This window comes from Capra hircus, chromosome 8 (assembly GCF_001704415.2).
Source record: "Capra hircus breed San Clemente chromosome 8, ASM170441v1, whole genome shotgun sequence".
Classification (NCBI taxonomy): domain Eukaryota; kingdom Metazoa; phylum Chordata; class Mammalia; order Artiodactyla; family Bovidae; genus Capra; species Capra hircus.
Window position 1 is genome coordinate 60183781 of NC_030815.1, and position 24759 is coordinate 60208539.

General features: G+C 41.9%; 1 protein-coding gene across 3 annotated transcripts in view; it reads right to left on the reverse strand.

The window, feature by feature from the left end:
• GNE (glucosamine (UDP-N-acetyl)-2-epimerase/N-acetylmannosamine kinase) overlaps nt 1–24759 on the reverse strand; it is a 57203-nt gene that overhangs the window by 4653 nt on the left and 27791 nt on the right. For all 3 annotated transcript variants that reach the window (XM_018052164.1, XM_018052165.1, XM_018052166.1), the window contains 9 exons: nt 20152–20603; nt 14523–14675; nt 13893–14105; nt 11440–11527; nt 10498–10708; nt 7520–7649; nt 6965–7186; nt 3853–4035; nt 1090–1206 (listed from right to left, as the gene is read on the reverse strand). In XM_018052164.1, the coding sequence (XP_017907653.1) occupies nt 1090–1206; nt 3853–4035; nt 6965–7186; nt 7520–7649; nt 10498–10708; nt 11440–11527; nt 13893–14105; nt 14523–14675; nt 20152–20603 (1769 nt within the window). The remainder of the gene's footprint in view (nt 1–1089; nt 1207–3852; nt 4036–6964; nt 7187–7519; nt 7650–10497; nt 10709–11439; nt 11528–13892; nt 14106–14522; nt 14676–20151; nt 20604–24759) is intronic.

A 24759-nucleotide genomic window follows, 5' to 3' on the forward strand; every position in this document is an offset into this window, starting at 1 on the left:
ATCAGAAGATGGGCACAAGACCTAGACAGACATTTCTCCGAAGACGACATACAGATGGACAGTGAGCACACAAGAAAATGCTCAGCATCACTACAAAATGCAAATCAAAACTACAGTGAGGTGTCACCTCACACCAGTCAGAATGGCCATCATCAAAAAGTCTACAAACAATAAATGCTGGAGAGGGTGTGGAGAAAAGGAAATCTTCTTGCACTGTTGGTGGGAATACAGATTGATACAACCACTACAGAGAACAGTAAGGAAGGTCTTTAAAAAATTAAATATGGAGAACAGTGGAAGTTCCTTAAAAACTAAAAATAAAACTACCACATGACCCAGCAATCCCACTACTGGGCATATACCCTGAGAAAACCATAATCGGAAAGACACATGTACCCCAGTGTTCCCCGCAGCACTATTTACAACAGCCAGGACGTGGAAGCAACCTAGATGTCCATCAGCAGATGAATAGATAGAGAAATTGTGGCACATATATATAATGGAATATTACTCAGCCATAAAAAGAAACTAAATTGAGTCAGTTGTAGTGATGTGAATGAACCTAGAGTCTGTCATACAGAGTGAGGTCAGAAAGAGAAAAATATCATATATTAACATATACATATGGAATCTAGAAAAATGGTACTGATATTTGCAGGGCAAGAATATAAGTGCAGACAGAGAATGGATCTGTGGAAACACGGGGTTGGGGAGGGGAGAAGGTGGAACAAATTGACACGTATACACTACCATGTGTAAAACAGACAGCTGGTGGGAAGCCCAGCTTGGTGCTCTGTGATGACCTAGGGGAGAAGGATGGGGGAAGTGGGATATATATATTTATATACTTAGAGCTGATTTACACTGTTGTACAGCAGGAAATAATGCAACACTGTAAAGCATTTATACTCCAATTAAAAAATAAAAAGGCAGTGCTACCAAATACCTTGAATGCAATTCCCTGTTGCCTCAGTAAGCAGAAAAATTACTATGGACAGACATGACGGAGCACTGGTCCTGAGGCCAGCTGGGCACCTGCGGGAGCTCCGGGCTGCCCCCAGGCAGAGCTGCCCAGAGCTGTGTGCTCACCTGTTCTCAAGATGCTCTGGGCCTTTGCGTTGCCGAGTTTTGCAGCCTGGATGAGATGGAGTGCGCCCACAGCTTCATCTTTTGGCACTGACATCCCTTCCACCAAGAGCTGGTCTTCTGTTTGGGCAGAGGCGAGAAGGAGCAGCAGTCATTCACAAGCTGCGGCAGCCCCGTGGGAAGGCCATACTTAGAACTGTGTCTGTGGGCAGCAGGCCCCCAAGTGGGAAGATGATCATCTTTTTTTGCACTTTGCAGTCATCATAAATATCCATATACTACATCTGCCAAAGGGGCCTTTGCTGCCTGGTTATACATCATCCAAAACTTCTTTAACTAGAAAACCCTCCCTCGCTTCTCCATTCCGTATTAAACAGTCATGAAGTGTTTTTTCCTGCAAATTACCAGCACTCCTCTGCATTCATCTCCTTCCTTGTCTAGCTGAGATGCAAGGCTGCTGCCAGTGCCCCACAGCAGCAGGAAGGCCCAGCGCCTCCGGAGCTGACGGACCTGGGTTCAGCTGTCAGCTCCGCCCCTGCTGGCTGCACTACCCTGCCCACACGCGTCACCTCCACGTGCTTCTCTTCTAAGACTAGGGTAAAGATACCTACCCTAGCAGGATTCCAAGTGCTGGCCAGAGGAAATGCTAAATGTAGTATTCCTGTTATCTACAGGAATACTGTCCTCTGCCCTGACACTGCCGAATCACCAACCTAGATCACTCTCCCTCCTCATCGGCTGTTACTCCATCTCTGATGGGAGAAAATCCCAACCAAGAAGACAGTTACCTAGACAAAAGCTGGGGGCTTCCTATCTTCAGGGGCCCTCACAGCTGCCCTGCCCACTCTGCCAGTCCCCTTCAGGGCCCTTCTCGGCCTTCATCTCCTCAGACTGTCTCTCCCTGCCCCCACTGTCAATATCTCTGGCCTCTTAGGGAGAGGACTCCTCCAGGCAGGAACTCCCTTTACTCTCCTGCCCCTGCCTATGAACAGGGCTGTGTTCCCGCACCCCCCACCTGGGCTTTGCAGCTCCCTCCTCCCTGCCTCCCCAGGGCCTGTACGGGCTCCTCCCCGATCCTCTCCTGTGTTCTCACACCCCCCAACCTGGGCTTTGTAGCTCACTCCTCCCTGCTGCCCCAGGGCCTTGTACGGGCCCCTCTCCGATCCTCTCCTGGGTTCTCAACCCCCACTTCTGCTCCCACATCTCCTTGCACCCTCGCTGTCTCCTCTCCGCCCGTGCGGGCACCCAGATGCCTCGCCCTCAAGGCATTCTTCCCTCCTTCCTAGTCAGGGTAGTTAGCTTTCTGCTCCCACTACCTGACCAAACTTTTCTTTAAGATGAGCATTTATCCCCATGGGGGCAAAAACTGATCCTTAGGGGCAAAAAAATTTTATACAGAGAATACTTAAATAACCAACGTTTCTGTGGTATTCAAGTTTCATGGGGTGGTATTGACTAGGAAAAAGTGTCTAAGCATTTAGACTTCTTAGTGGGGTTGATGATAAAAATGAGGTGGAAAATCAACACTGTTTTCATGGCTTCAACTGGGGTCCTTCCTCAGGGTCAAACCAATGAACTTGCTGGTTGCCTTCTGCTCAGCACTTGACACTACCCTCCACTCTCTCCCTGAACCACTCCCTCTTTGGTTCCTGTGGCTTTACCCTTTCCTGGTTTTCCTCCCTGCCTACCAGTACTGATGTTTCACAGGATTCCACCCTCAGTTCATCTCACTCCAAGTCTCATTCACAGGCTTAATAACTACCTCAATGCCAAGGATTCCAAGTCCAGCCCCGTCACCTCTCCTGAGCATCAGATCCCTGTGGCCAGCTGCCTTCTGTCCATTGCTCCTGCACATCCCATTGGTTCCCAACCATCATCTTCTGCCAGACTCTATTCCTTCTCTTAGATTCCCAACCACAGTTACCCAACCAGAGAACTGCGAGTCATACAGAACACTGTCCCCCTTAAAGCCGTCCTCCACTCAACTATCATTGTCTTCCTAGAAAACAAGTTCTGTGAACAACCTAAAATTCAGATCTGTCTTTTCCCTAAAGTTTTTTAGTGGCTTCTCCATTAGCTGCTGGTCCTGGCAAACCTCTGGCTACACTATACCCTGCCTTGCCTTTATGCAACAACACCTCTGTTTCCTATGCTTGGAAGTGCTGCCTGGCTCATCTGAACTTGCCTCAGTAATTCTATTTACCCTCTGACTTTCCACTAGACAGCCCAATGCTCCCTTCCCTGTATGGAGAGGGCAGGGAGGGGACACTGGTGTCCTTCCTATATGCATGTATGTTCCTTGGCCATCATTCTCATTGCACTTGACACACCATATTATAATGATATTAAATGATTCCCTCTTACATTAGACTGGAAACCATCCCGATATTATAACATGTCCAGAAACAGCTGTAATTCAAAAGACCGTTCAGACTTGAAAAATTGTATGTTTATCCATTTACTTCTCCATTAAATCTGTATTAAGATACCCAACCTGTGCTAGGGGTTGAGAAGACAAAAATGAAAGAAATCTCCCCTGCTCTCCTGGAGCTCAAGACCCTAGTCCCTGTCCACTGCTGGAGAGGAAGAGTGTTAATAGGGGTCAGGGCCAGAGAGGCTTTGAGCTTCAGTATGCGGAGTCCTGATTTTCCTCTAGAGAGTGAAAAGCTTGAAAGTTCTGGCTTCCAGCATTCAGCTCTTTTTGGAATATTTACTTTGAAAATATCTACCACTTGGCTATTTATCCCTCAGATGAAAGAAACCCACCATCATGTAGCTTTTTTGCTTCCCTCTGCAAGGCCATTCCAGAGGCATATGCTTCAATACACCCGTGGCTTCCACAGGAACAGTCAGGCCCATCCAGGGACACCACAATGTGGCCAAGCTCTGCAGCACAGAAGGAGCTGCCGTGGATCAGTTCATGCTGGTGGACGATCCCCCCACCGATTCCTATAGTGAGAGACGACAATCACTGAAGTGGCTCTGCACCTGAAACAGAAACCTGAGCTACAGCGATGCCTCCTCTGTTAGCATACTTTGGAATGTGAGGTCCTGTATGGTGCCTACTTCCTTAAATAGCTAAAACTTGACCAAGTACCAAAACTTCATCTGGAATCCTTTTGGATGGAAATGTTTAGTGATCCTCTGATGCCCTGTGTTGCATCTGCTTGGAATCACTGTGATTTCAGCTTGGTTCTCACCAAGGTCTTCTCTGGCACTCAAGTAAGAGCCAGCAGCCATGGGAGCACGTTGCCCAGAGGCAACCTTCAACAAGGAGAAACAGGAGCCAACAGATGTAGTGGGCAGCTCTGGGTGGATTCTACAGGCTTCCAAGGTAGCTTTGATAATGCATCTTCTAGTGGTTCTCCTGCTCTGCTCCACTCTTCCCACTGCCTCAGTCCTGTGTCTCAGGATCACCTCCAAAATAAAGTACCCACACCAAACTCCTTGCCTCAGGCTCTGCTTTGGGGGAAATCCGAGATAAGATAATCTTTTTAAAAGGTTTCATATACCACCTTTTTTTTTTTTTTAACACCTGCTTTCTTAAACAGAGCACTTCTCCTGGGTTTCCTTACCCTACTGCTCTCCACCCGGGTGCCCTTTCCCAATAAAATCTCTTGCTTTGTCAGCACATGTGTCTCCTCCGACAGTTCATTTCCGAGTGTTAGACGAGAGCCCGGTTTCGGGCCCTGGAAGGGGTCCCTCTTCCTGCAACAAATGGCAACTCTGGCGGGGACTCTTCACTGAGACTGACATCCTGACCACTCAGGGTACTCCGGGGCCAGCTTGCCTGCAAATGGACCAGACCCAGTGGCCCCAACTGGGACCCTTTTGTCCCTGGTCTCCTCCTGATGTGGACAACTGGCCAGAGTGCCCCGACTGGTAAGGAACAAGAGACTTTATTGACCTCTCTCCCCTTCCCTCTCTCTTTCCTCTCCTTAACCCTTCCTATCCTTCCCTGTTTTTCTAGTCCCCCAGTCCTGGATGCAGGAATCTGGTCAAAGGGCCCTCAGCCTGAGCTGAGGGTTAGAGACTGATCACCTTCTCTTAGCAGAGAACTCGAATTCTGGTTCTGGTCTGGTCTGATTTCTGGTAGGGCCGAGTTCCAGTCCTCCCTTCTCTGGAGGCCCAGGGAAAAGTCCCATAATGCCTGGGCATCTGTAGGTGGCAGGAGATGTCTGTAAGGCCACCCCTTTTGCCCCCCCTCTCCCGCCTCCTCCCCCTTCTTTCAACCTGGCTTCCTTTCCTCCCTTGAAATCTTTAATGTTAGTACTTGGATCTGAAGTTCTGTGTCTCTATAGGAGGTTTTCTGAGAGACTGTATTCTTGTATTTAAGGGCTTCCCTGGTGGTGCAGAGGTTAAAGCGTCTGCCTGCAATGTGGGAGACCTGGGTTCAACCCCTGGGTTGGGAAGATCGCCTGGAGAAGGAAATGGCAACCCACTCCAGTATTCTTGCCTGGAGAATCCCATGGACGGAGGAGCTTGGCAGGCTACAGTCCACGGGTCCCAAAGAGTCAGACACGACTGAGCGACTTCATTTTCACTTTCTTAAACAGAATATTAAATAGTTTTGGCTCTTCTTAATGCCACCTTGTCTAAAAATGTATGATTCAATAATTATGAATATCAGTGAATTTTTTTTGTCATGGAGCTGAGGAATTAGAAAGGGCATTTGGCCTTAATAGGTGTTGCATTTTAGAGCTGCCCTCTCTTACTTTCTGTGGCACCTACTCCTCAATCCGCACTCCTCTAATTTGCAGGTTATTACTGGAGAAGGAAATGGCAACCCACTCCAGTATTCTTCCCTGGAGAATCCCATGGACAGAGGAGCCTGGCAGGCCATGGCCCCTAGGGTCGCAGAGTCAGACATGACCGAAGTGACTAAGCATGTACTCCTCTGAACTAGGAAATGATATCCAAGCTGTTAAACTGTGTCTGAGACTAAGTGCGTGATCCGTTTAGGGAGGGAGTCTGACGTGGAGGGAGTCTGACATGGAGGGAGTCTTACATGGAGTTGAAGAGCACACAGGGTTTGAAGGGAGAAATGTGAGACCAAGTGTTGCCTCCAACACTGACTAGCTGAATCCATTTCCTCATTTAAAAAACGAATTGGAACATCAGCAGAAGTGACAAAGTAGGAACTCCAGAAGTCCACCCCTCCACTAAAGCAGTGATAAACTAACAAAAAATGTCAGAATCAACTTTTTTTGGAACTCTGGAAACTAACCAAACATTTACAGCAAACAGGGGAATTGAGAGAAAACAGCTGAATCTTAGAGATTTCTGGCATTTTCTGGTCCCATCACCCCTACCCTTCACCTCCCAGCTTGGCGATGGCCATGAGTAACAGCCTACATTCCCAGTGTGGATGGCAATACCGGAGAGAGGAGAATGAACTATTCTCAAAACACTGTGGTGGTTTGTTTAGACCTCGCTGGTGGTTCCTGGAGGACTAGCTCAAAGGGCTGGTCTTTATCTCACCCTCCTCAGAACTCTCTAGCTCAAAGGGCCGAGAGGCTACCCAGGGGGCACTTGTCAAAGACATTTAAAGGCAAGATATACTTACTGGTTTCTGCTGCTTAAGGCAATGGATGATAGTTGTGACAAACAATACACTAGCCAAAGAGAGTGGGAAGAAAGGCTGGGGAACTAGCAATGAGAAGCTGCGGAATAAGGGCTTTGAAGAGCTCTGACAGTTCCTGGCAATTCAGAAGGTCACATTCACGCCCAGGGCCGGCACATGCTCAGAAAAGACCTGGGTATTCTCAGCTCTCGCCTTCAGGCCTTACTGAAGCAGGAAGGGAAGGTGAAACTGCCTGAAGGTAAAGGCACGTGCCCAACACACACCGAGATCCGAAGCAGCCTTCTCGACTCTTACCTGTGCCTGTGATAAGTGTCACAAAGTTTTCAAGGCCTTTTCCCTGGCCAAATTTCCTTTCTGCCAGGGTGGCACAGTTGCCATCATTGTCTACCCACACGGGGAGATGCAAAGTGTCAGACAGGGGGCTTCTGAGGTCCACGGAGTTCCATTCTTGAATCAGTTTGGTTGAATGCAGCACAATTCCTTCCCGAGGATTTACACGGCCACCTGTGGAAATGCCTGAGCTCCACGACAAACACAAGGAAGATAATTCTGTTGAGCAATCTCAGAAGACTATGCTGGCTTTCTGGGCTTAGAACACAAACTATTCACCCAAGATCTCCTAAAACAAACATTACCAAGGACTGCAAGGTAATGTAAGGCTAAACCTGTGCCTCCCCATAGACTGACAGTTCCATCAATACTTTTCACAATGTTTGCTGAGGGCCCACAAACAGGACTGGAGCCATCTACACACACGACAGTGACCTGATGTTCCGTGTCATGCATCAGAACTTAGCAAACTTTGCATATGGGAATGAACATGCTTGGATATGTAATTCACAATCTCACCTACTCCCAAAATTCTGCAGTTCAGTTTTACAGCTTCTGCTGCGGCTTCTACACACATCTGTAGGATTAAATTAATCCTCTCTTCATACGTTTTAGGGTTGAACTGAGTATACTTCTTAACTATTTCACCCTGAAAGAGAAAAACCAGATCTGTCTCACTGGTCTTAGCTGAGGAGTACACAGTGAATCTCTGACCATTCTCATGATAAATCAGACATTGCTTTGGCATAGTACTGCAGACTCAGATGACTGCTTGGGAAGAGAGCCCCTGCTGGCTTGGGCCAGCCCTTGGTTACACCCAACTAGTTTCCAGGAAGCCAACCTGGCATATGGCCACTGAAGCGGTGACAACTCCACAGCCAACCAGATGGGCCCTCTCTTCTGGCTAATCCGCATCTTCACTGAAAGGTCATATTTTACTCTTTCAGGTTGATAAATTCCCTTGTTTAAATACTGAAGCAACTAAATAAAAATGCCAAGTAAATTTTAATCATCTCCTATAACTGAAGCCAATAATGGTATCAAACCATGGTGTTTATTAAATTACAGTGCTTGGTGACATGTTTCAATACCAATCAGGCATAGTCCCTCCTAATTATTCTTGGTTTTAAATTTTCTTTTTCTGTGCTCTTCCCACTTGTGTCTTCTAAGTAAATTTCAGAATAATGTTGTTAAACTTTAAAAAGCCTCACTGAAATGTTGACTAAAATTATGTTAAACTCAATTCAGTTTGGAAACTCCTGGCATTTAAAAAATACTCAGCACTCCCATCCGGGAGATTTTTCAAGGCTTTCTATTTTATAGTTTCTAGATGTTCTTTATATAGGTCACATAGTTTTCTGCTTTAGATTTTTCTTAGAAGTTATGTTGTTCTAAATATGATCTCTTTTTCCATTCTTCTGTTACTAATGACTTAAAAAAGTTTTTTTTTTATTTTTGGCTGTGCTGGGTCTTCATGGCTGAGTGGGCTTTTCCCCTCATTGTGGTGCAGGGGCTTCTCATTGGAGGGGCTTCTCGTTGCAGTGGCTTGTTGCGGAACACAGGCTCTAGGGCGCTATAGGGCTTTGGTAGTTGCAGCTCCCGGGCTCTAGAGCACAGTCTAAATAGTTGTGGTGCACAGGCTTAGCTGCTCTGGCATGTGGGGTCTTCCCAAAGCAGGGATCAAACCCATGTCTCCTGCATTGGCAGGTGGATTCTTATCCACTGAGCAACGAGGGAGGCCAATTAATGGCTTTTTATCCATTTACAAGGGTTAAAACTGTCACTAATGACTGTCATTAAAAATAAACCTCATTGTGCTTCTTGACCTTCACTGTGCATCAGAATCACCTGGACAGCTTTGAACAAATATTGATGCCTGGTCCCTACCCCCAGAGACTGGCATCTATCTAGTCTGGTGTGGAGGCTAGGCATCCGTATAATTTTTTAAAGCTTCCATGTAATGCTAATAATGTGCAATCAGGGTTGACAAATACTCACCTACAGAAAAACTCAAATCTTTATCTGCAATTTCATATAAGTAAAAGTTATTGATACTTACATATTTATCATAATATCTAACCATTTTACTCAATTGTGTTATTCTACAAGCTTGTTGGTTTATTCATATTATCTATAATTTTTTTTTTATCCTGGGCACAATCGCCATTTTTGCTGTTCATTCCTTGCTTTACTCCCTTCCTAACTCTGAGAATTATGTTAAATAATGTTCCAGAAAATATCCTTCTTTTCCATGTGATTTTAATGAGACTATCTTTAGACCTGCCACTATTGAGGGTGTTGGGTCATTGATATGGAATGTATGTGAAGAACCCTGGAGAAGGCAATGGCAACCCACTCTAGTACTCTTGCCTGGAAAATCCCATGGATGGAGGAACCTGGTAGGCTACAGTCCATGGGACTGCAAAGAGTCAGACACGACTGAGCGACTTCACATCATCATCACCATCATATGTTAAGAAAACATTTTTCTAGTAATATTTTTAAAATTTATTTATTTAGTTTTTGGCTGCTCTGGGTCTTTGATGCTGTGGCACTTGGGCTCAGCAGTTGTGCACAGGCTTAGCTGCTCCTAAGGCATGTGGAATTTTCCTCGAGCAGGGACTGAACCCATGTCCCCTGCATTGGCAGGCATACTCTTGGACGGAATCACCAAGGAAGTTCCCTATTAATACTTTTATAGGGAATTCCCTGGCAGTTCAGTGATCAGGATTCCACACTCTTACTGCCAAGGTCCTGGGTTCAATTCCTAGTCAGGGAACTGAGATCCCACAAGCCACGCAGTGTGGCCCCCCAAAAAAAATTTTATAAAGGAGGCCCTTTGGCTTCACTAGATAAAATCATGTTTTGTTTTGCCTTTTTAAAAATTGATCTAAACGACTTTGTGTTTAAAGTCCTTTATATTTCTCATGGATTCCTGAAATGTCATATACCTATAATGTTTCAAAGATTTTTCTGGTAACTTTATTCTTCCTTGTCACATCATCAAAGATTATTTTATCACGGACGTCTTGGTGTTTTATAAAGGCTCTGTCCACGCTATGGTGCTGGTTTGCTTAAGAGACTGAACGTATGCTGAACTCAACTAAAATCATGATCCAGAGGAGAAGCAACTCCCCTCACCATCTGAAGATACCCTCCCCAGGGCAGTGAGAGTAATCAACATGCTCCGTGCTCCAAGCTGTTACTGAGTATAGAATTTCAGGTCTCCTGCATGGTAGATGCCCTCTCTGGTGTCTAATGGGTCTCCCATTGTCAGCTCAAATCTACAAACTTGAATTACTTGAGAATTTTACCTCTTTAAAATGTTAGTGATTAGTAAAATAGTAAGACAAGCATTGTAATGGACTGTAAGTCAATACTATTGGCAAATGATTACAAGCTCTTATGTATGTTTATAGTCCCACCTTCCAACCATATTTTAAGAAAATCAACTACTCATGTGGGATATAAAGTTATAACCTTAGGTGTTATTTTACCTTCATGCTGACTATTGCAACTCGGAGGTTCGTCCCGCCAAGATCAACAGCCAAGGCACTTAAAGTTTCAAGAATATGGTCAATATCTTGAGAGATGTTATCCTTCACAGGAGGAAAACAAAATTTCTTTTGTAGTGGCTCTTGAAGATCAATAGATTTGAGAAACTTCAAAATCCTTGGAACAGCATTTCCATCCCCATATATCTTTGAACTGCAATGTCCAAAAAGTCAACTAAATTAAATATTTCTCTTGCACATATTAAATTATATGGAGGACATGGTATTATTGGAATCTGAAACTTCAGGTAATTCATAGGTTGGGCTTTTTCCCTTTAAAATATAAAACAATACCTGGATCTCTTCAGCAACACTTAATTAAGTACCTTCATATTATCAACGGAATATCTAAAACTACTGTTGATTGAAATACAACTGTTTCCAGCCTGAGATATCATTAACAAAATGCCAATAAGATCAAAGGAAAATTACCTCTTTTAAGCCAATATATCATAGTTTGGGATAATAAAAAAGTATTTTTTTGCTTTTTATCTTTACTTTTATGGGGAAAAAGTTATTTTCAGAAAAAAAGTTTCAAGTAAAGGAAAACATCTTTAATTTGAAACAGAAAGGATAGTCTAAATTAAAATGCTGAAATGTACTGTTTTTAAAGAAAATCAGTTACATTATTTTCTAATACTTACATAAATTCAAATAGGCTAAAGCAATATTTCCTGGTAGAAGTGCTACATTAATTAACTAAGACAAATAAATTATTCTCCACTGGAACCCTTAGTAGAGTCATAGCGGGTATTAACAAGCCCTATCTCACCAGTAGACAGGGACCCCTAAGAATGCAGAATGAGAATGCTGTTAGGATAAACAGCTTGAAAATAGTGCCCAAGGCAACTCCCCTTTTAAATCACTTTAAAAGTATACACTCACCAAGGGTACTGTTTACCAAACTGAAGGTGCAATGCTTGCAATATTTTATCTTGGGTATCAGCATCCCGGACGTGAAGGACATTCTCGCCTAGGTAAGTCCAGTGATGTCACGGTGATTCAGAAGTGGGAGAAACAAGAGAAGACAGAAATGAGCAGTGTGTCATGCTCATAATTAGTCCTGAACCCAGAAGGCTTCAAACAAGTCTTCTATTAGAGAAATGAACTTTTCTACTTTATACCTTTGCAAGCACTCTCAGCAATATTTCCATATATCAAATACTTGAGGGGCATAGATTCCTTTATTCCCAAAGAGAATAAATAAAACTTTGGTTTCTTTATTGAAATAAATAAGGTAATTAATCCAGTATCCACTTGTCACTCATAAAGTCATCCAGCACATCCACTCTCTCCATCTGCCCTGACTTCCATCTACTCGGCCAGTTGCTGGATCTGGTCAGGCCAGGGTATCAGTCAGTTAGCCAGTCAGCTGTTGATGCAGTCGCATTCTCTCTATACATTTTCCGACCAATTTGAGGGAGTAAATACAGTGACAATGACATGTTTTTCAACAGACTTGGCTATGAGGAAGAGCAGAGCAGAAGGGTGGTGGCTGGGGAGAGGTGTGGGGTCAGAGAAGGGGTTGTTTTGTAGTTTTAACATAACAGAGGTGTAGGCATGTTTAAATGCTAAGGAAGCAACGTGGAAGAGAAAGGATGACTGATAGTCCTTGCGAAGGCAGGAGGGTGGGGCTTTAGAACACAGAAGGCTAAGCAATGGACAGGCAGGGGTGACCCCATAGCCCACACCCTCCAGTGTAAAGAAGGTAAGAAGGAAAGGATGGAGGGCATGTGTTTGTGTAAGTGTGGTGGCAGAAAGGACACACTGCTTTTGCTAGACGACCCTGGTGCCAAATCCAGTGTTCAATTCCCTATTCATGTCTTACTTGAACTCTCAGCATCATTCAACACCATCTCCTTGAAACTCTTTCTTTTCTGGGCCTTAATGAGATCACACTCCTGATTTTCCGGCAGTTCCTTTTCAGTCTTTCTTCCTGGCTCTTCCCTCCTCATCAGAAAGACTCCAGAGGTTGGTCTTGGGCTCCATTCTCTTCCCTATTTACATGTTCCCCCCTGGGTAATCTCATTTCATCCCTTGGTTTTAAATGTCAGTATCATTCCTGGCAGAGTGTGCCATTATCCTCAATATCCTTTGTACCAGTAGCAGAATTTTTAGTCTGACATCTGATCACCCAGCTAAAGATTATACATATTTTTCAGCTTCCCTTGGATGTGGCCACGTGACAACATTCTAAGCTGTAGGAAGAAATACTTGCAACTTCCAAGTTGTGCTTTTAGGGGGAAGGGTGTCTTCCCCTCTCCTCCTTCCCCAGTGGCTAAAATATGCCAGTGTGTCAAGTGAGAGCAAGAGCTGGAGCAACCATCAAGAAGACAGAAAAAAAAAAGAGAGAGATGGAAGTTAAGTCTCTGATGACTTACCAGTGAGAAACAAAGAAAATCTATTTGGAGCACTATTTTCTTGTGTCTGTTATAGCAGCTGAACTGATATCCTAACTACCACCACCCATTTGCCAATCACTCTCAAATTTGTATCTTCAATTTCAGCTCTTCCTGGAACAATATAGGTGCTAACCTGCCATCTCCACTCCAATATCTCAAAGGCATTTCAGACTTAACATGGCCATCAGAGAACTCTTGGGCTTGCCTGGTGGTTTAGCTGGTAAAGAATCCATCTGTAATGCAGGAGACCCTGGTTCAATTCCTGGGTTGGGGAGTTTCCCTGGAGAAGGAATAGGCTACCCACTCCAGTATTCTTGGGCTTCCCTGGTGGCTCAGATAGTAAAGAATCCACCTGCAGTGCGAGAGACCTGGGTTGGGAAGATCCCTTAGAGGAGGGCATAGCAACCCACTCCAGTATTCTTGGAGAATCCCCACAGACAGAGGAGCCTGGAGGGCTACAGGCCATGGGGTTGCAAAGAGTCAGACACAACTAAGCGCAGCGCAGAGAACTCTTAATTCTACCCCCTCCCAAACTGTTCCTTCCTCAGGGTCCTCCGTATCAGGAGAGAGAACCCCCACGGCTCAAACCAAGAGTGTAAGGGTATTGTTGATTCCCTTCATTTTACTGGACCCAGGAAGATGAAAGGCTAGCATTCATATACTTAAACATTCAATCACATTCTCAAACACAACTATTAAAGATCATAATTAACTAAGAAACTTTTAGCTCTGCTCTTACAAAGACAATAAAAATACAAGTAGGGCCCTAAAACTTTGGTAATATGTGTGCTATCTGCAGGTTTCAGGCTACAGTTGGTCATTAACCTCATTTACTCATTTATTCATAAACACATATGACGGCACTGATACATGCATACCTGTAACAATGCAAACAAATGTAGTAAGCCTAGTCAGTTGAAAGATAAAGGTAAATACCTGTTTCTCTTCCAATCTGACGTGTTCCTAAGTTGATCACAGGTGTTCCAAAAGCTCCAACTTCTCGTACCCCACAGCTGCTGTTCCCAATCATACAACCAGCATGGGCAACCAGCTGTATAAATTGGTCAAATGGGACATGTTTAACTGCACGAAAATTGGGATGATGCTCAATGCCCTTCTTCCGCATCACTCGAACCATCTCTTTGCTCCCTATGGAAAGAACCAACTGTTAAATGGTTTACAAGATAAAGGAAAATTTTTCACAAGAAATAACTAATGGCTATTCTACTGTGGTCAGTGGGATCACTAGTTTCCAAGAGACACTCAACTTCTAAGGTTTATATCTCTTGGCTACTGCATTTTCTCTGGAGGGAAGAGACTAAACATGAAAATAGAGTGGAGATTTAGAAGTATTTCTTTCCTATTAAGTTTCTACTAGACTTGACAATAATATCACAAACTCTTCAGTCTACTGAAAAATTGGCCATGACCCTTTGAAAACAGAATACTTTCAGAATAGAATGGCCTTCAATGATAAGATGAGCAGGACAGGAATGTCAGTCGAAAGAAGACATGATATAAACAAAAAACTGGAAAGGTAGGTGGCATATTTTCAAGTTCAATTACCTGCATCAATATTTGGAAACAGAACTAGGGTCCGCTTGTTAAATGAGATAAGTGCATCCAATGTTAATTCAAACATTTTTATGGAATGCTTAATGTCAGTGGTCACAGGGTGCTGAAGTGCAACAATGTAATCTTTAGGTTTTACATCATCACCTGTTTAAAGAAAATCAAATTACATGGCTTCATTAATTAAGAATCTTACAGGAGGAAGAAGCAAATTCTGAACAGCAGGACCCCCAGGTCTATGCTTTTAAAAATTCTAAGGAAAAAACAGTTTGTCACAATCTAAGCAGGGCATCCAAATTAGGATCTAACAATAAGAACTTTTAGCAACAAGTCCAAGGATTCTTCAGCACTTAACGTTTTACAAAGGTGCTTGCTACCACAAACAAAATATAAAACTTTAAATAGCAGACACTACACTTCATTGTTTAAAAATCCAAAATATTTTAAAAGTGTTAGAAAAATGCGCCTCTTCCCAGTTTCTAACTGGTGTTTCTAATGACTTATCGTCAATGAGTAATAATGTGTTGCAAATCAGAGGGTTCAGAGACTAACTGAGCATTAAACAAATTTCATGTAATACACAGGAGCTTCCCCACTCTCACTCACCAGATTCAATAGAATGCCAGTGTTTCTAACTCTGTTCAAAAGAAAGGCTTCACTCATCCTCAGGGATCTCAATGACAGTTCCTCAGCAAAAATGTAAAGTGTAATTTGGATGAAGAGTGCTATGTCAAATAATACAAACCATTTTGCAACAGTGCCTATATTATCCCATAGAACTGGAAATTAGTTCTACTTGCTAATTTTTAAAAATTGTTTATTTTTGGCTGCACTGGGCAGCAACTGCTATTGTTTCAGCAGGCTTTCTCTTGTTGCAGCGAGCGGGGGCTACTCTTCATTGTGGTGCTCAGGCTTCTCCTGTTGCGGAGCACAGGCTCTAGGGCACTCGGATTTCAATCATTGCAGCTCCTGGGCTCTACAGCACAGGCTCAGTAGGTATGGTGCAGAGGCTAGGCTGCTCCATGGCATGTGGGCTCTTCCCAGACCTGGGATTTCTCCTGCATTGGCAGGCCGGTTCTTTACCATTAAGCTACCAGGGAAGCTCCTACTCACTAAGTTTTAATGAAAGAATATATATCTTTGTGATATTAATTTCAATGAACAACTTTATCATGAACTATGTGTATTATTAATCCAAATTCAACCAGTAGCAGTTATTGTTTATGATGTAACAGTAACAGAGAGTTGTTCCTAAGAATCTACAGTATTATTCAAAAGACTACAGGCTCCAAAATTTTATTAAAAAAAATTATTGGACCCATCATGTTCTAAACTGGGGGTGGCATGGGGATATCATCATTACATTTTGGTACAAAGCAGAAAAAAGGTCTAAAGGCCTAAAAGACTATCAAAAACATAAAGATGCCGTCAACACAAACTCAGGCAATATATTAGATATAGATCAGGGCCATTAGAAAGAAACTAGTTCAAAGAGAATTAAAAACTTGGGGAAAAGCAAACCAACAAAAGCGGTGTCTGCTATAACAGATCTGGAAACATTATGTATATGCTGCAATCTGGCCACAGGTACAAGTTAGTCCCACTATGGTGTGTGACTGCTACAATGTGAATTAGCTCATCTGTGACTGACAAACAGAGGAATGATGTCAACCTTTAATGCAGTAGTCGAGTTATTCGTTCATGATTCCCCAAGGCTGATGGCTAAGAACCTTAAAGGAAACGTAGACAACAAGCTGTGGTGAAATAGTGTGATTGTCACAAGGCCCCCGCATCCCATGGTCTTTCTTGGAGTTCACTCTGCCCATTTACTCTGTCTTGAGAACACTTATTGGGCAAGTCTCTTTGATCTTTGTGCCTTTCTTTTTTGGTGGCAACTGTTCTTTGAGAGTGGGGATGAACAGAGCTTTTGTGGTCCCATGCAGAGGATCATTCTACACAACTTACTGCTAAGGGGCAAGTGGAAGGTGAAGAGGAAGAAAAATTCCAGCAGTTTACCCCATGAGAGCTTTCCACACCTCATTTATCTTCTACTTTAAGTGTGACTGAGAAATATTTGTAGAATACAGAAAATAACCCTATAATGCAGAATGCAGCAGGACTGTACTTTGTAACTTAAGGCTCTATATGGAGCCATTTAAGCAGTTTCTTCATTAAAAAAGGAAAACAGAAGAGCAAAAACTAGACATCTTTAAAAAAAAAAATGAAAAAACACAGGACAATGAGCTGGAGCTACCCATCCCTAGCAACAACATATTCTGTGCAAATCCCACACCGGTTCCTCAATGTGATGTAGGACTTTGACATTATCTGCCTTTGTCTCCAGAACTCAGCAGCTTCAGTCCTTCCACACATTTAAAGCATTTATTTAAAGCCTTTCTATTATGGTACCATTATTTGGTTTTGTGTCAAAAGTCCTATATTTACTATGGTATTTTTTTCATTATTAGAAATGTTAACATGTCTTTTCAACTTTGCTAACATTTTTATTAGGGCTGTTATTTATTACTATTCTGGTTACTAAGCTGCATGTTTGAGTGGCTTACCCAATGCTATTTTTCCTATAAGGAGAAGGATAACATCAGAAATTGTAGGTCGAGAAGCAGGTAAAAGCTTTGGAGAAAATGTCTTCTTTTCCCTCACTGGCTTTAAAAAAAAAATCCAGTTTTTGCTATTTTGTCATTCTTCTTTTCACAGAGAAACTGCTTCAGTTCAGTCGCTCAGTCATGTCCGACTCTTTGCGACCCCATGAACCGCAGCACGCCAGGCTTCCCTGTCCATCACCAACTCCCAGAGTCTACCCAAACTCATGTCCATTGAGTTTGGGTAGTTTGTCCATTGGATAGTGATGCTATCCAACCATCTCATCCTGTCATCCCCTTCTCCTCCTGCCCCCAATCCCTCCCAGCATCAGGGTCTTTTCAAAACAGTTAGCTTTTCGCATCAGATGGCCAAAATATTGGAGTTTCAGCTTCAACATCAGTTCTTCCAATGAACACTCAGGACTGATCTCCTTTACGATGGACTGGTTGGAGCTCCTTGCAGTCCAAGGGACTCTCAAGAGTCTTCTCCAACACCACACTTCAAAAGCATCAATTCTTTGGCACTCAGCTCTCTTTATAGTCCAACTCTCACATCCATACTGGAAAAACCACAGCCTTGACTAGACAGACCTTTGTTGACAAAGTAATGTCTCTTCTTTTTAATATGCTGTCTAGGTTGGTCATAACTTTCCTTCCAAGGAGTAAGCATCTTTTAATTTCATGGCTGCAATCACCATCTGCAGTGATTTTGGAGCCCAAAAAAATAAACTCTGATACTGTTTCCCCATCTATTTGCCAGGAAGTGATGGGACCAGATGCCATGATCTCAGTTTTCTGAATGTTGAGCTTTAAGCCAACTTTTTCACTCTCCACTTTCACTTTCATCAAGAGGCTCCTTAGTTCTTCTTCACTTTCTGCCATAAAGGTGGTGTTATCTGCATATCTGAGGTTATTGACATTTCTCCCAGCAATCTTGATTCTAGCTTGTGCTTCATTCAGCCCAGCATTCTCATGATGTACTCTGCATATAAGTTAAAAAAGCAGGCTGATAATATACAGCCTTGATATACTCCTTTTCCTATTTGGAACCAGTCTGTTGTTCCATGTCCAGTTCTAACTGTTGCTTCCAGACCTGCGTACAGGTTTCTCAGGAGGCAGGTCAGGTAGTCTGATATTCGTCTGTCAGAATTTTCCAGTTTCTTGTGATCCACACAGTCAACAGCTTTGGCATAGCCAATAAAGCAGAAATAGATGTTTTTCTGGAACTCTCTTACTTTTTTGATGATCCAGAGGATGCTGGCAATTTGATCTCTGGTTCCTCTGCCTTTTCTAAAACCAGCTTGAACATCAGGAAGTTCACGGTTCACGTATTGCTGAAGCCTGGCTTGGAGAATTTTGAGCATTACTTTACTAGCATGTGAGATGAGTGCAATTGTATGGTAGTTTGAGCATTCTTTGGCATTGCCTTTCTTTGGGATTGGAATGAAAACGGACATTTTCCAGTCCTGTGGCCACTGCTGAGTTTTCCAAATTTGCTGACATATTGAGTGCAGCACTTTCACAGCATCATCTTTTAGGATTTGAAATAGCTCAGCTGGAATTCCGTCACCTCTATTAGCTTTGTTCGCAGTGATGCTTCCTAAGGCCCACTTGACTTCACATTCCAGAACGTCTGGCTCTAGGTGAGTGATCATACCCTTGTGATTATCTGGGTTGTGAAGATCTTTTTTGTACAGTTCTTCTGTGTGTTCTTGCCACCTCTTCTTAATATCTTCGGCTTCTGTAGGAGAAACTGCTTAAATGGTTCTGGGTGTTCTTGCCACCTCTTCTTAGTATCTTCTGCTTCTGTAGAAGAAACTGCTTAAATGGTTCCAAATAGAACCTGAAGCCCTGCAATTACAAATTTGTTGTATTCTGCTTTATAAGGGTTATTTTCTTTCATTACAAGTTTTTCAGAAGACATACAGAGCTAACAGTATAACCAGAACAGAGTGCAAGAATGCTTGCTTAGAAGCATGCAGAAAGGGGAGACTGAGAGACAGAAGTCTGTTACATCAGCATTATCTCGACAGGTTCCCTGACAACTATGAATCTGTCCAGAGATAAGAAATACACAGAATGGGCTAAACTATAGAGTAAAAAAAATCCAATTTCTTTCCTGTTCTAATGTGATCTGGATTTAAAATCTTAAATTATACAACCACTAGATCAATTTACTACTTATTAACTTCATTATTCAACTGATCTACCTTTTCACAGAAAGTCCTAAATACCTAAACAGATAATTAGTTCTGATTTATCCTCAAGATAGTACACTCATTATAAATTAACCAACTGACATTGTTTGCAAACCTTTTTTCTTTGCCTCTGATTAGCAAAAAGTGACTTCCAGGAATCTAGATCATTGATCCGAAGATAAATAAACAACCTTCCTTAACGCTTATTTACAGGGCTAACAAACTCTAATCGTAGAACTGACTTCTGCTCTTTAACAATAATCATAACCCCTTATAAGTACTTATGGCTTACAGCTTTCAACATTATCTCATCTGAATATTTCAACAGGCCCATAAGGCATTAAAACTAATTGTTTTCATTGTGCTAAAAAAACAAAGGAAAAAATATACCCATAATTCTACTAACCAGAAGTAAATATTATCAATGGTGTACATACTTACCAACTTTTCTATTATGCTGTTGTTTTTTTATAAAAACAGCATCACATTATACAATTTGTAGCTTCCTTTTTTTCCCTTTTTGATATGTCAGGATCTGTCCCTGTCACTAAATATTCACCTGCAACGTTGTATTTAACAGATGAAAAGCATTCTGTTATATAAAAATAGCAGAGATTTAAAAAATTCAGTCCATTAAGCCCATCTTTTAGAAAAGATGAGTCTCAGAGAGGTGAAGTCATACTACAGGGCAAGATTCATGAACTAAAATTTAGCCTTCTGACTGCTAATGGTACCTTCTCTATACAACAGTTACCAAAAGGACTGAGACATAACCATACTTTGGCACAAAAGCAACCATTAGACTGAATAAAGTCTGGCACACACCTAACCACATCCGAATGATGCTCATGTAGTCCTTGTTCTTAGCGGAGAGCAGCTTGTCGTAGGAAGGGCAGCCTGCCAGCAGGATGCGGTCATGGTCCTCACACATGGATATCAGGTGTTGCTCTGCACTTCGGGTGCAGCACACGTGATAATGAGCCAGTTTCGTTATGGCGTGTCTGATAGAGTCATCAATGGTCCCACTGACTTCCCCCCCTTCAATGTGAAGGATTCGGATGTTCATCAAGGCAGCAGATGTAGCCAGAGCCAGGGCATCAAACCTGTCTCCATGAACAATCATGATATCAGGCTTCAGGCGATTAAGGACATCTGGTAGCTTCACAAGGGCCAGGCCTACTGACTCCACCATGGCTGCCTCATCTTCCCCTCTGACAATCGTGTGTAACCTGGTGTTAATGTCAAAGTCATCTTGTTCAATCATGCGATACGTGTTTCTAAAGCAGGGAGAAATTAAAATGTGAGAGCATGTTCTTAAATATAGGGCTATAAAAACATCAACATTAACTCTGAAGGGAGAAACATTTCACAAAATTTCCTTGTTAAACTGAAGTATAACTTACACACAAAAATTAAAAGCATAGGCCATAAATATACAGATCACTTGATTACTTTTTCTACACAAACACCCCTGTAGTCACCACCTAGATCAACACCTCCCACACTTTGCAGGTCTCACCCATGCCCTGCTTCAGTGAGCACCCGGAGGGAGAACTTTGGAGGAAGAATGTTTTTATTAGGAAAAAAAGAGACTAAATTTTACAGTGATCACGACTTTTTCTTTCCTTTTAAAAATATTATATGCCAACAAAGGTCCATCTAGTCAAGGCTGTGGTTCTTCCAGTGGTCATGTATGGATGTGAGCGTTGGACTATAAAGAAAGCTGAACGCCGAAGAATTGATGCTTTTTGAAGTGTGGTGTTGGAGAAGACTCTTGAGAGTCCCTTGGACTGCAAGGAGATCCAACCAGTCCATTCTGAAGGAGATCAGTCCTGAATATTCATTGGAAGGACTGATGCTAAAGCTGAAGCTCCAATACTTTGGCCACCTCATGTGAAGAACAGACTCATTGGAAAAGACCCTGATGATGGGAAGGATTGGGGGCAGGAGGAGAATGGGACAACAGAGGATGAGATGGTTGGATGGCATCACTGATTCAATGGACATGAGTAAATTCATGAGTCTACTCAAGAAACATGAGTTTACTCATTTGAGTAAACTCCAGGTGTTGGCAATGGACAGGGAGGCCTGGCGTGCTACAGTCCACGGTGTCGCAAAGAGTCGTACACGACTGACGGACTGAACTGAACTGAAAATTATATATAAATTTTTTAAAAGAAATCATGCTACTTAATAGAAAAAATGTTACTTATAAATGCCCCTAAAAAAGTAGTATGGAACTGGGATACCTGATATGGTACTATATTATAAATTTCTGAATGATGGAAATTATCTCCTGAATTCTTTTCATATGGTACCATTCATGCAGCATAATTCTGACTAGGGTGAAAATGTAGGCTTAAATTGGCTGTGAAATGCAGTTTCAAGTCTGTTTCATGCTTCAACAGCAACAGCAATTCTCAATGCTTTAAAGTTTCCTGTTATGACTAGATTTTAAAAGATCTGACTTTGTTTCTGGAACTATATAAAACATTGCTTAAAAATTAGAAAAATACAGAAAATTATCATGCATAAACCTACCACTCAGCACCATCAGTATTACCATGATTTCTTCCTTTTTTCCATCGGCATGTGGGATCTTGGTTCCCTGACCAGGAATCAAACCTGCACCTGCTACACGGGAGCATGGTGTCTTAACCACTGCACCACCAGTGAAGTCCTTCTTTCTAACCACTTTATTCATAATTTTTTCCCATAATATTTTTAAACGGTTGAGAATACATCATAGTACAACTCTGTAATCTATTTAACCCACTTAACACTATGATATTTTCTCAGATTATGAAGGATTTTTTACATACATCATATAGATGGCTTAGCAGTCATTTTATAGATTTCTCTGGAGTTTCCTACAAAAGCTATGACATTGTAAATAAAGAAAATCCTGTAAGAATTCCCACAGGAATTTAATGGGATCTTAAATGTTTGACAGGATTCAAAAGTGAAGGTATCTCTATAGGAAGTTATTTTTATAGGGTTTGACAATGAACCACATTTCTTTAATATAGAGCTATTGAGATTTTCTATCTTTTCTGTAGAAAAAAATTCCGTAAGCTGTATTTTTCAAAAGCTTGTCCATTTCATCTAAATTGATTGTCAATTTACTGGCCTAATATCCTCCTTTTATTGTTTTAATGCTGAGATCAGTAGTGACATCCTCTTTGTTATCCTATGTCGGTAATTTCTGTGTTACCCATCCTTGTTCTGCAGAAGCATGCTGATTTTCTTATTTTAAACAAATAACTTTTAGCTCAAATAACTTTCTTTATTGTTTAGTCTACTTTTACATTTCATTGATTTTGACTCTATTGGCCCTTGGTCCTCCCTTCTACTTATTTTGGGCTTCGTTTTCTTTCTTGTTTATTAAAATGGAAATGGATCCTTGACTCTAACCTCTTTTTTCACATAAGTATTAATATTTAAAATGATAAATTTCCCCATAAGCTCTGATTAATCTATACCCACAAATTTTGATACACTGTAATATTTATTTAGGTCAAAATATTTTCTAATTCCCTTTAGGATTTCTTGTTTGGCCCCTGAGCTTAAAACTCAACAATAAACAACCCAATTTAAAAATGGGTTAAACCAAAGATGATATAAAGATGGCAAATAAGCATATGAAAAGATGCTCCACATCATGTGTCATCAAAGAAATGCAAATTAAAAAGGGATACTGCTACACACCTATTAGAATGGACAAAATCCAGAACACTGACAACACTAAATTCTGGCAATGATATGGAGCAACAGGAATTCTCATTTACTGTTGGGGGAATACAAAATGATACAGCAGCCATTTTGGAAGACAGTTTGTCAGTTTCTTGCAATACTAAACATACTTTTTTACAAGGAACAATCATGCTCCTTGATCTACTTAAAGGAGCTGAAAACTTACATTACACAAAAATCTACAAAAATATGCTTTATTCATAACTGCCAATACTTGGACGCAATCAGAATATCCTTCAGTAAGAGAATGCAGAAATAAACTATCATACATCCACACAATGCAATATTATTCAGCACTGAAAAGAAATGACTATCAAGCTATGAAAATACATAAAGGAAACTCAAAAGCATATTACTAAATGAAAGAAGAGGCTACATAATATAGGATATTCCAACAATATGACATTCTGGAAAAGGCAAAAAATCTATGGAAATGGTAAAAAGATCAGTTACTGCCAGGAAATGGGTTGTGGGGAGAGGAAGGGATGAATGGGTAGAAGAGAAGATCTGGGAGGCAGTGAACAGTGAAATGAGCACTGAAGAATTGGTGCTTTTGAACTGTGGTGCTGGAGAAGACTCCTGAGAGTCCCTCGGACTGCAAGGAGATCCAACCAGTCCATCCTAAAGGAAATCAGTCCTGAATATTCATTGGAAGGACGGATGCTGAAGCTGAAACTCCAATACTCTGGCTAGGTGATGCAAAGAACTGACTCATTTGAAAAGACCCTAATGCTGGGAAAGATTGAAGGCAGGAGGAGAAGTGGATGACAGAGGATGAGATGGTTGGATAGCATCACCGACTCAATGGATATGAGTTTGAGTAAACTCTGGGAGCTGGTGATGGACGAGGAGGACTGGCATGCTGCAGTCCATGGGTTCACAAAGAGTTGGACATGACTGACTGACTGAACTGAACAGTGAGATGACTCTGTGATACTATAATGGTAGTATACATTTGTCCAAACCCACAGAACTTACCCCACCAAGTTGAACCCAATTAAACTATGACTTTGAGTGATAATGATGTGTCAGTGGAGGTGCATCGTTTGAACAATATGTACTAATGAGGTATGGTAGGGGATGCCGATAGTGGGGGGTGTTATGCCTGTATAGAGGAAGAGAGGTATATGAGTGACTTCTGTACCTTCTGCTCAGTTTTGCTGCAGGACTTAACACTATTCTAAAAATAAATCTTTTTTTTTTTTTTAGTTTTTTATTTTTTTTATTTTAAAATCTTTAATTCTCACATGCGTTCCCAAACATGAACCCCTCTCCCACCTCCCTCCCCATAACATCTCTCTGGGTCATCCCCATGCACCAGCCCCAAGCATGCTGTATCCTGCATCAGACATAGACTGGCGATTCAATTCTTACATGATAGTATACATGTTAGAATGCCATTCTCCCAAATCATCCCACCCTCTCCCTCTGTGTCCAAAAGTCCATTATACACATCTGTGTCTTTTTTCCTATCTTGCATATAGGGTCGTCATTGCCATCTTTCTAAATTCCATATATATGTGTTAGTATACTGTATTGGTGTTTTTCTTTCTGGCCTACTTCACTCTGTATAATCGGCTCCAGTTTCATCCATCTCATCAGAACTGATTCAAATGAATTCTTTTTAACAGCTGAGTAATACTCCATTGTGTATATGTACCACAGCATTTTTAAAGGCAT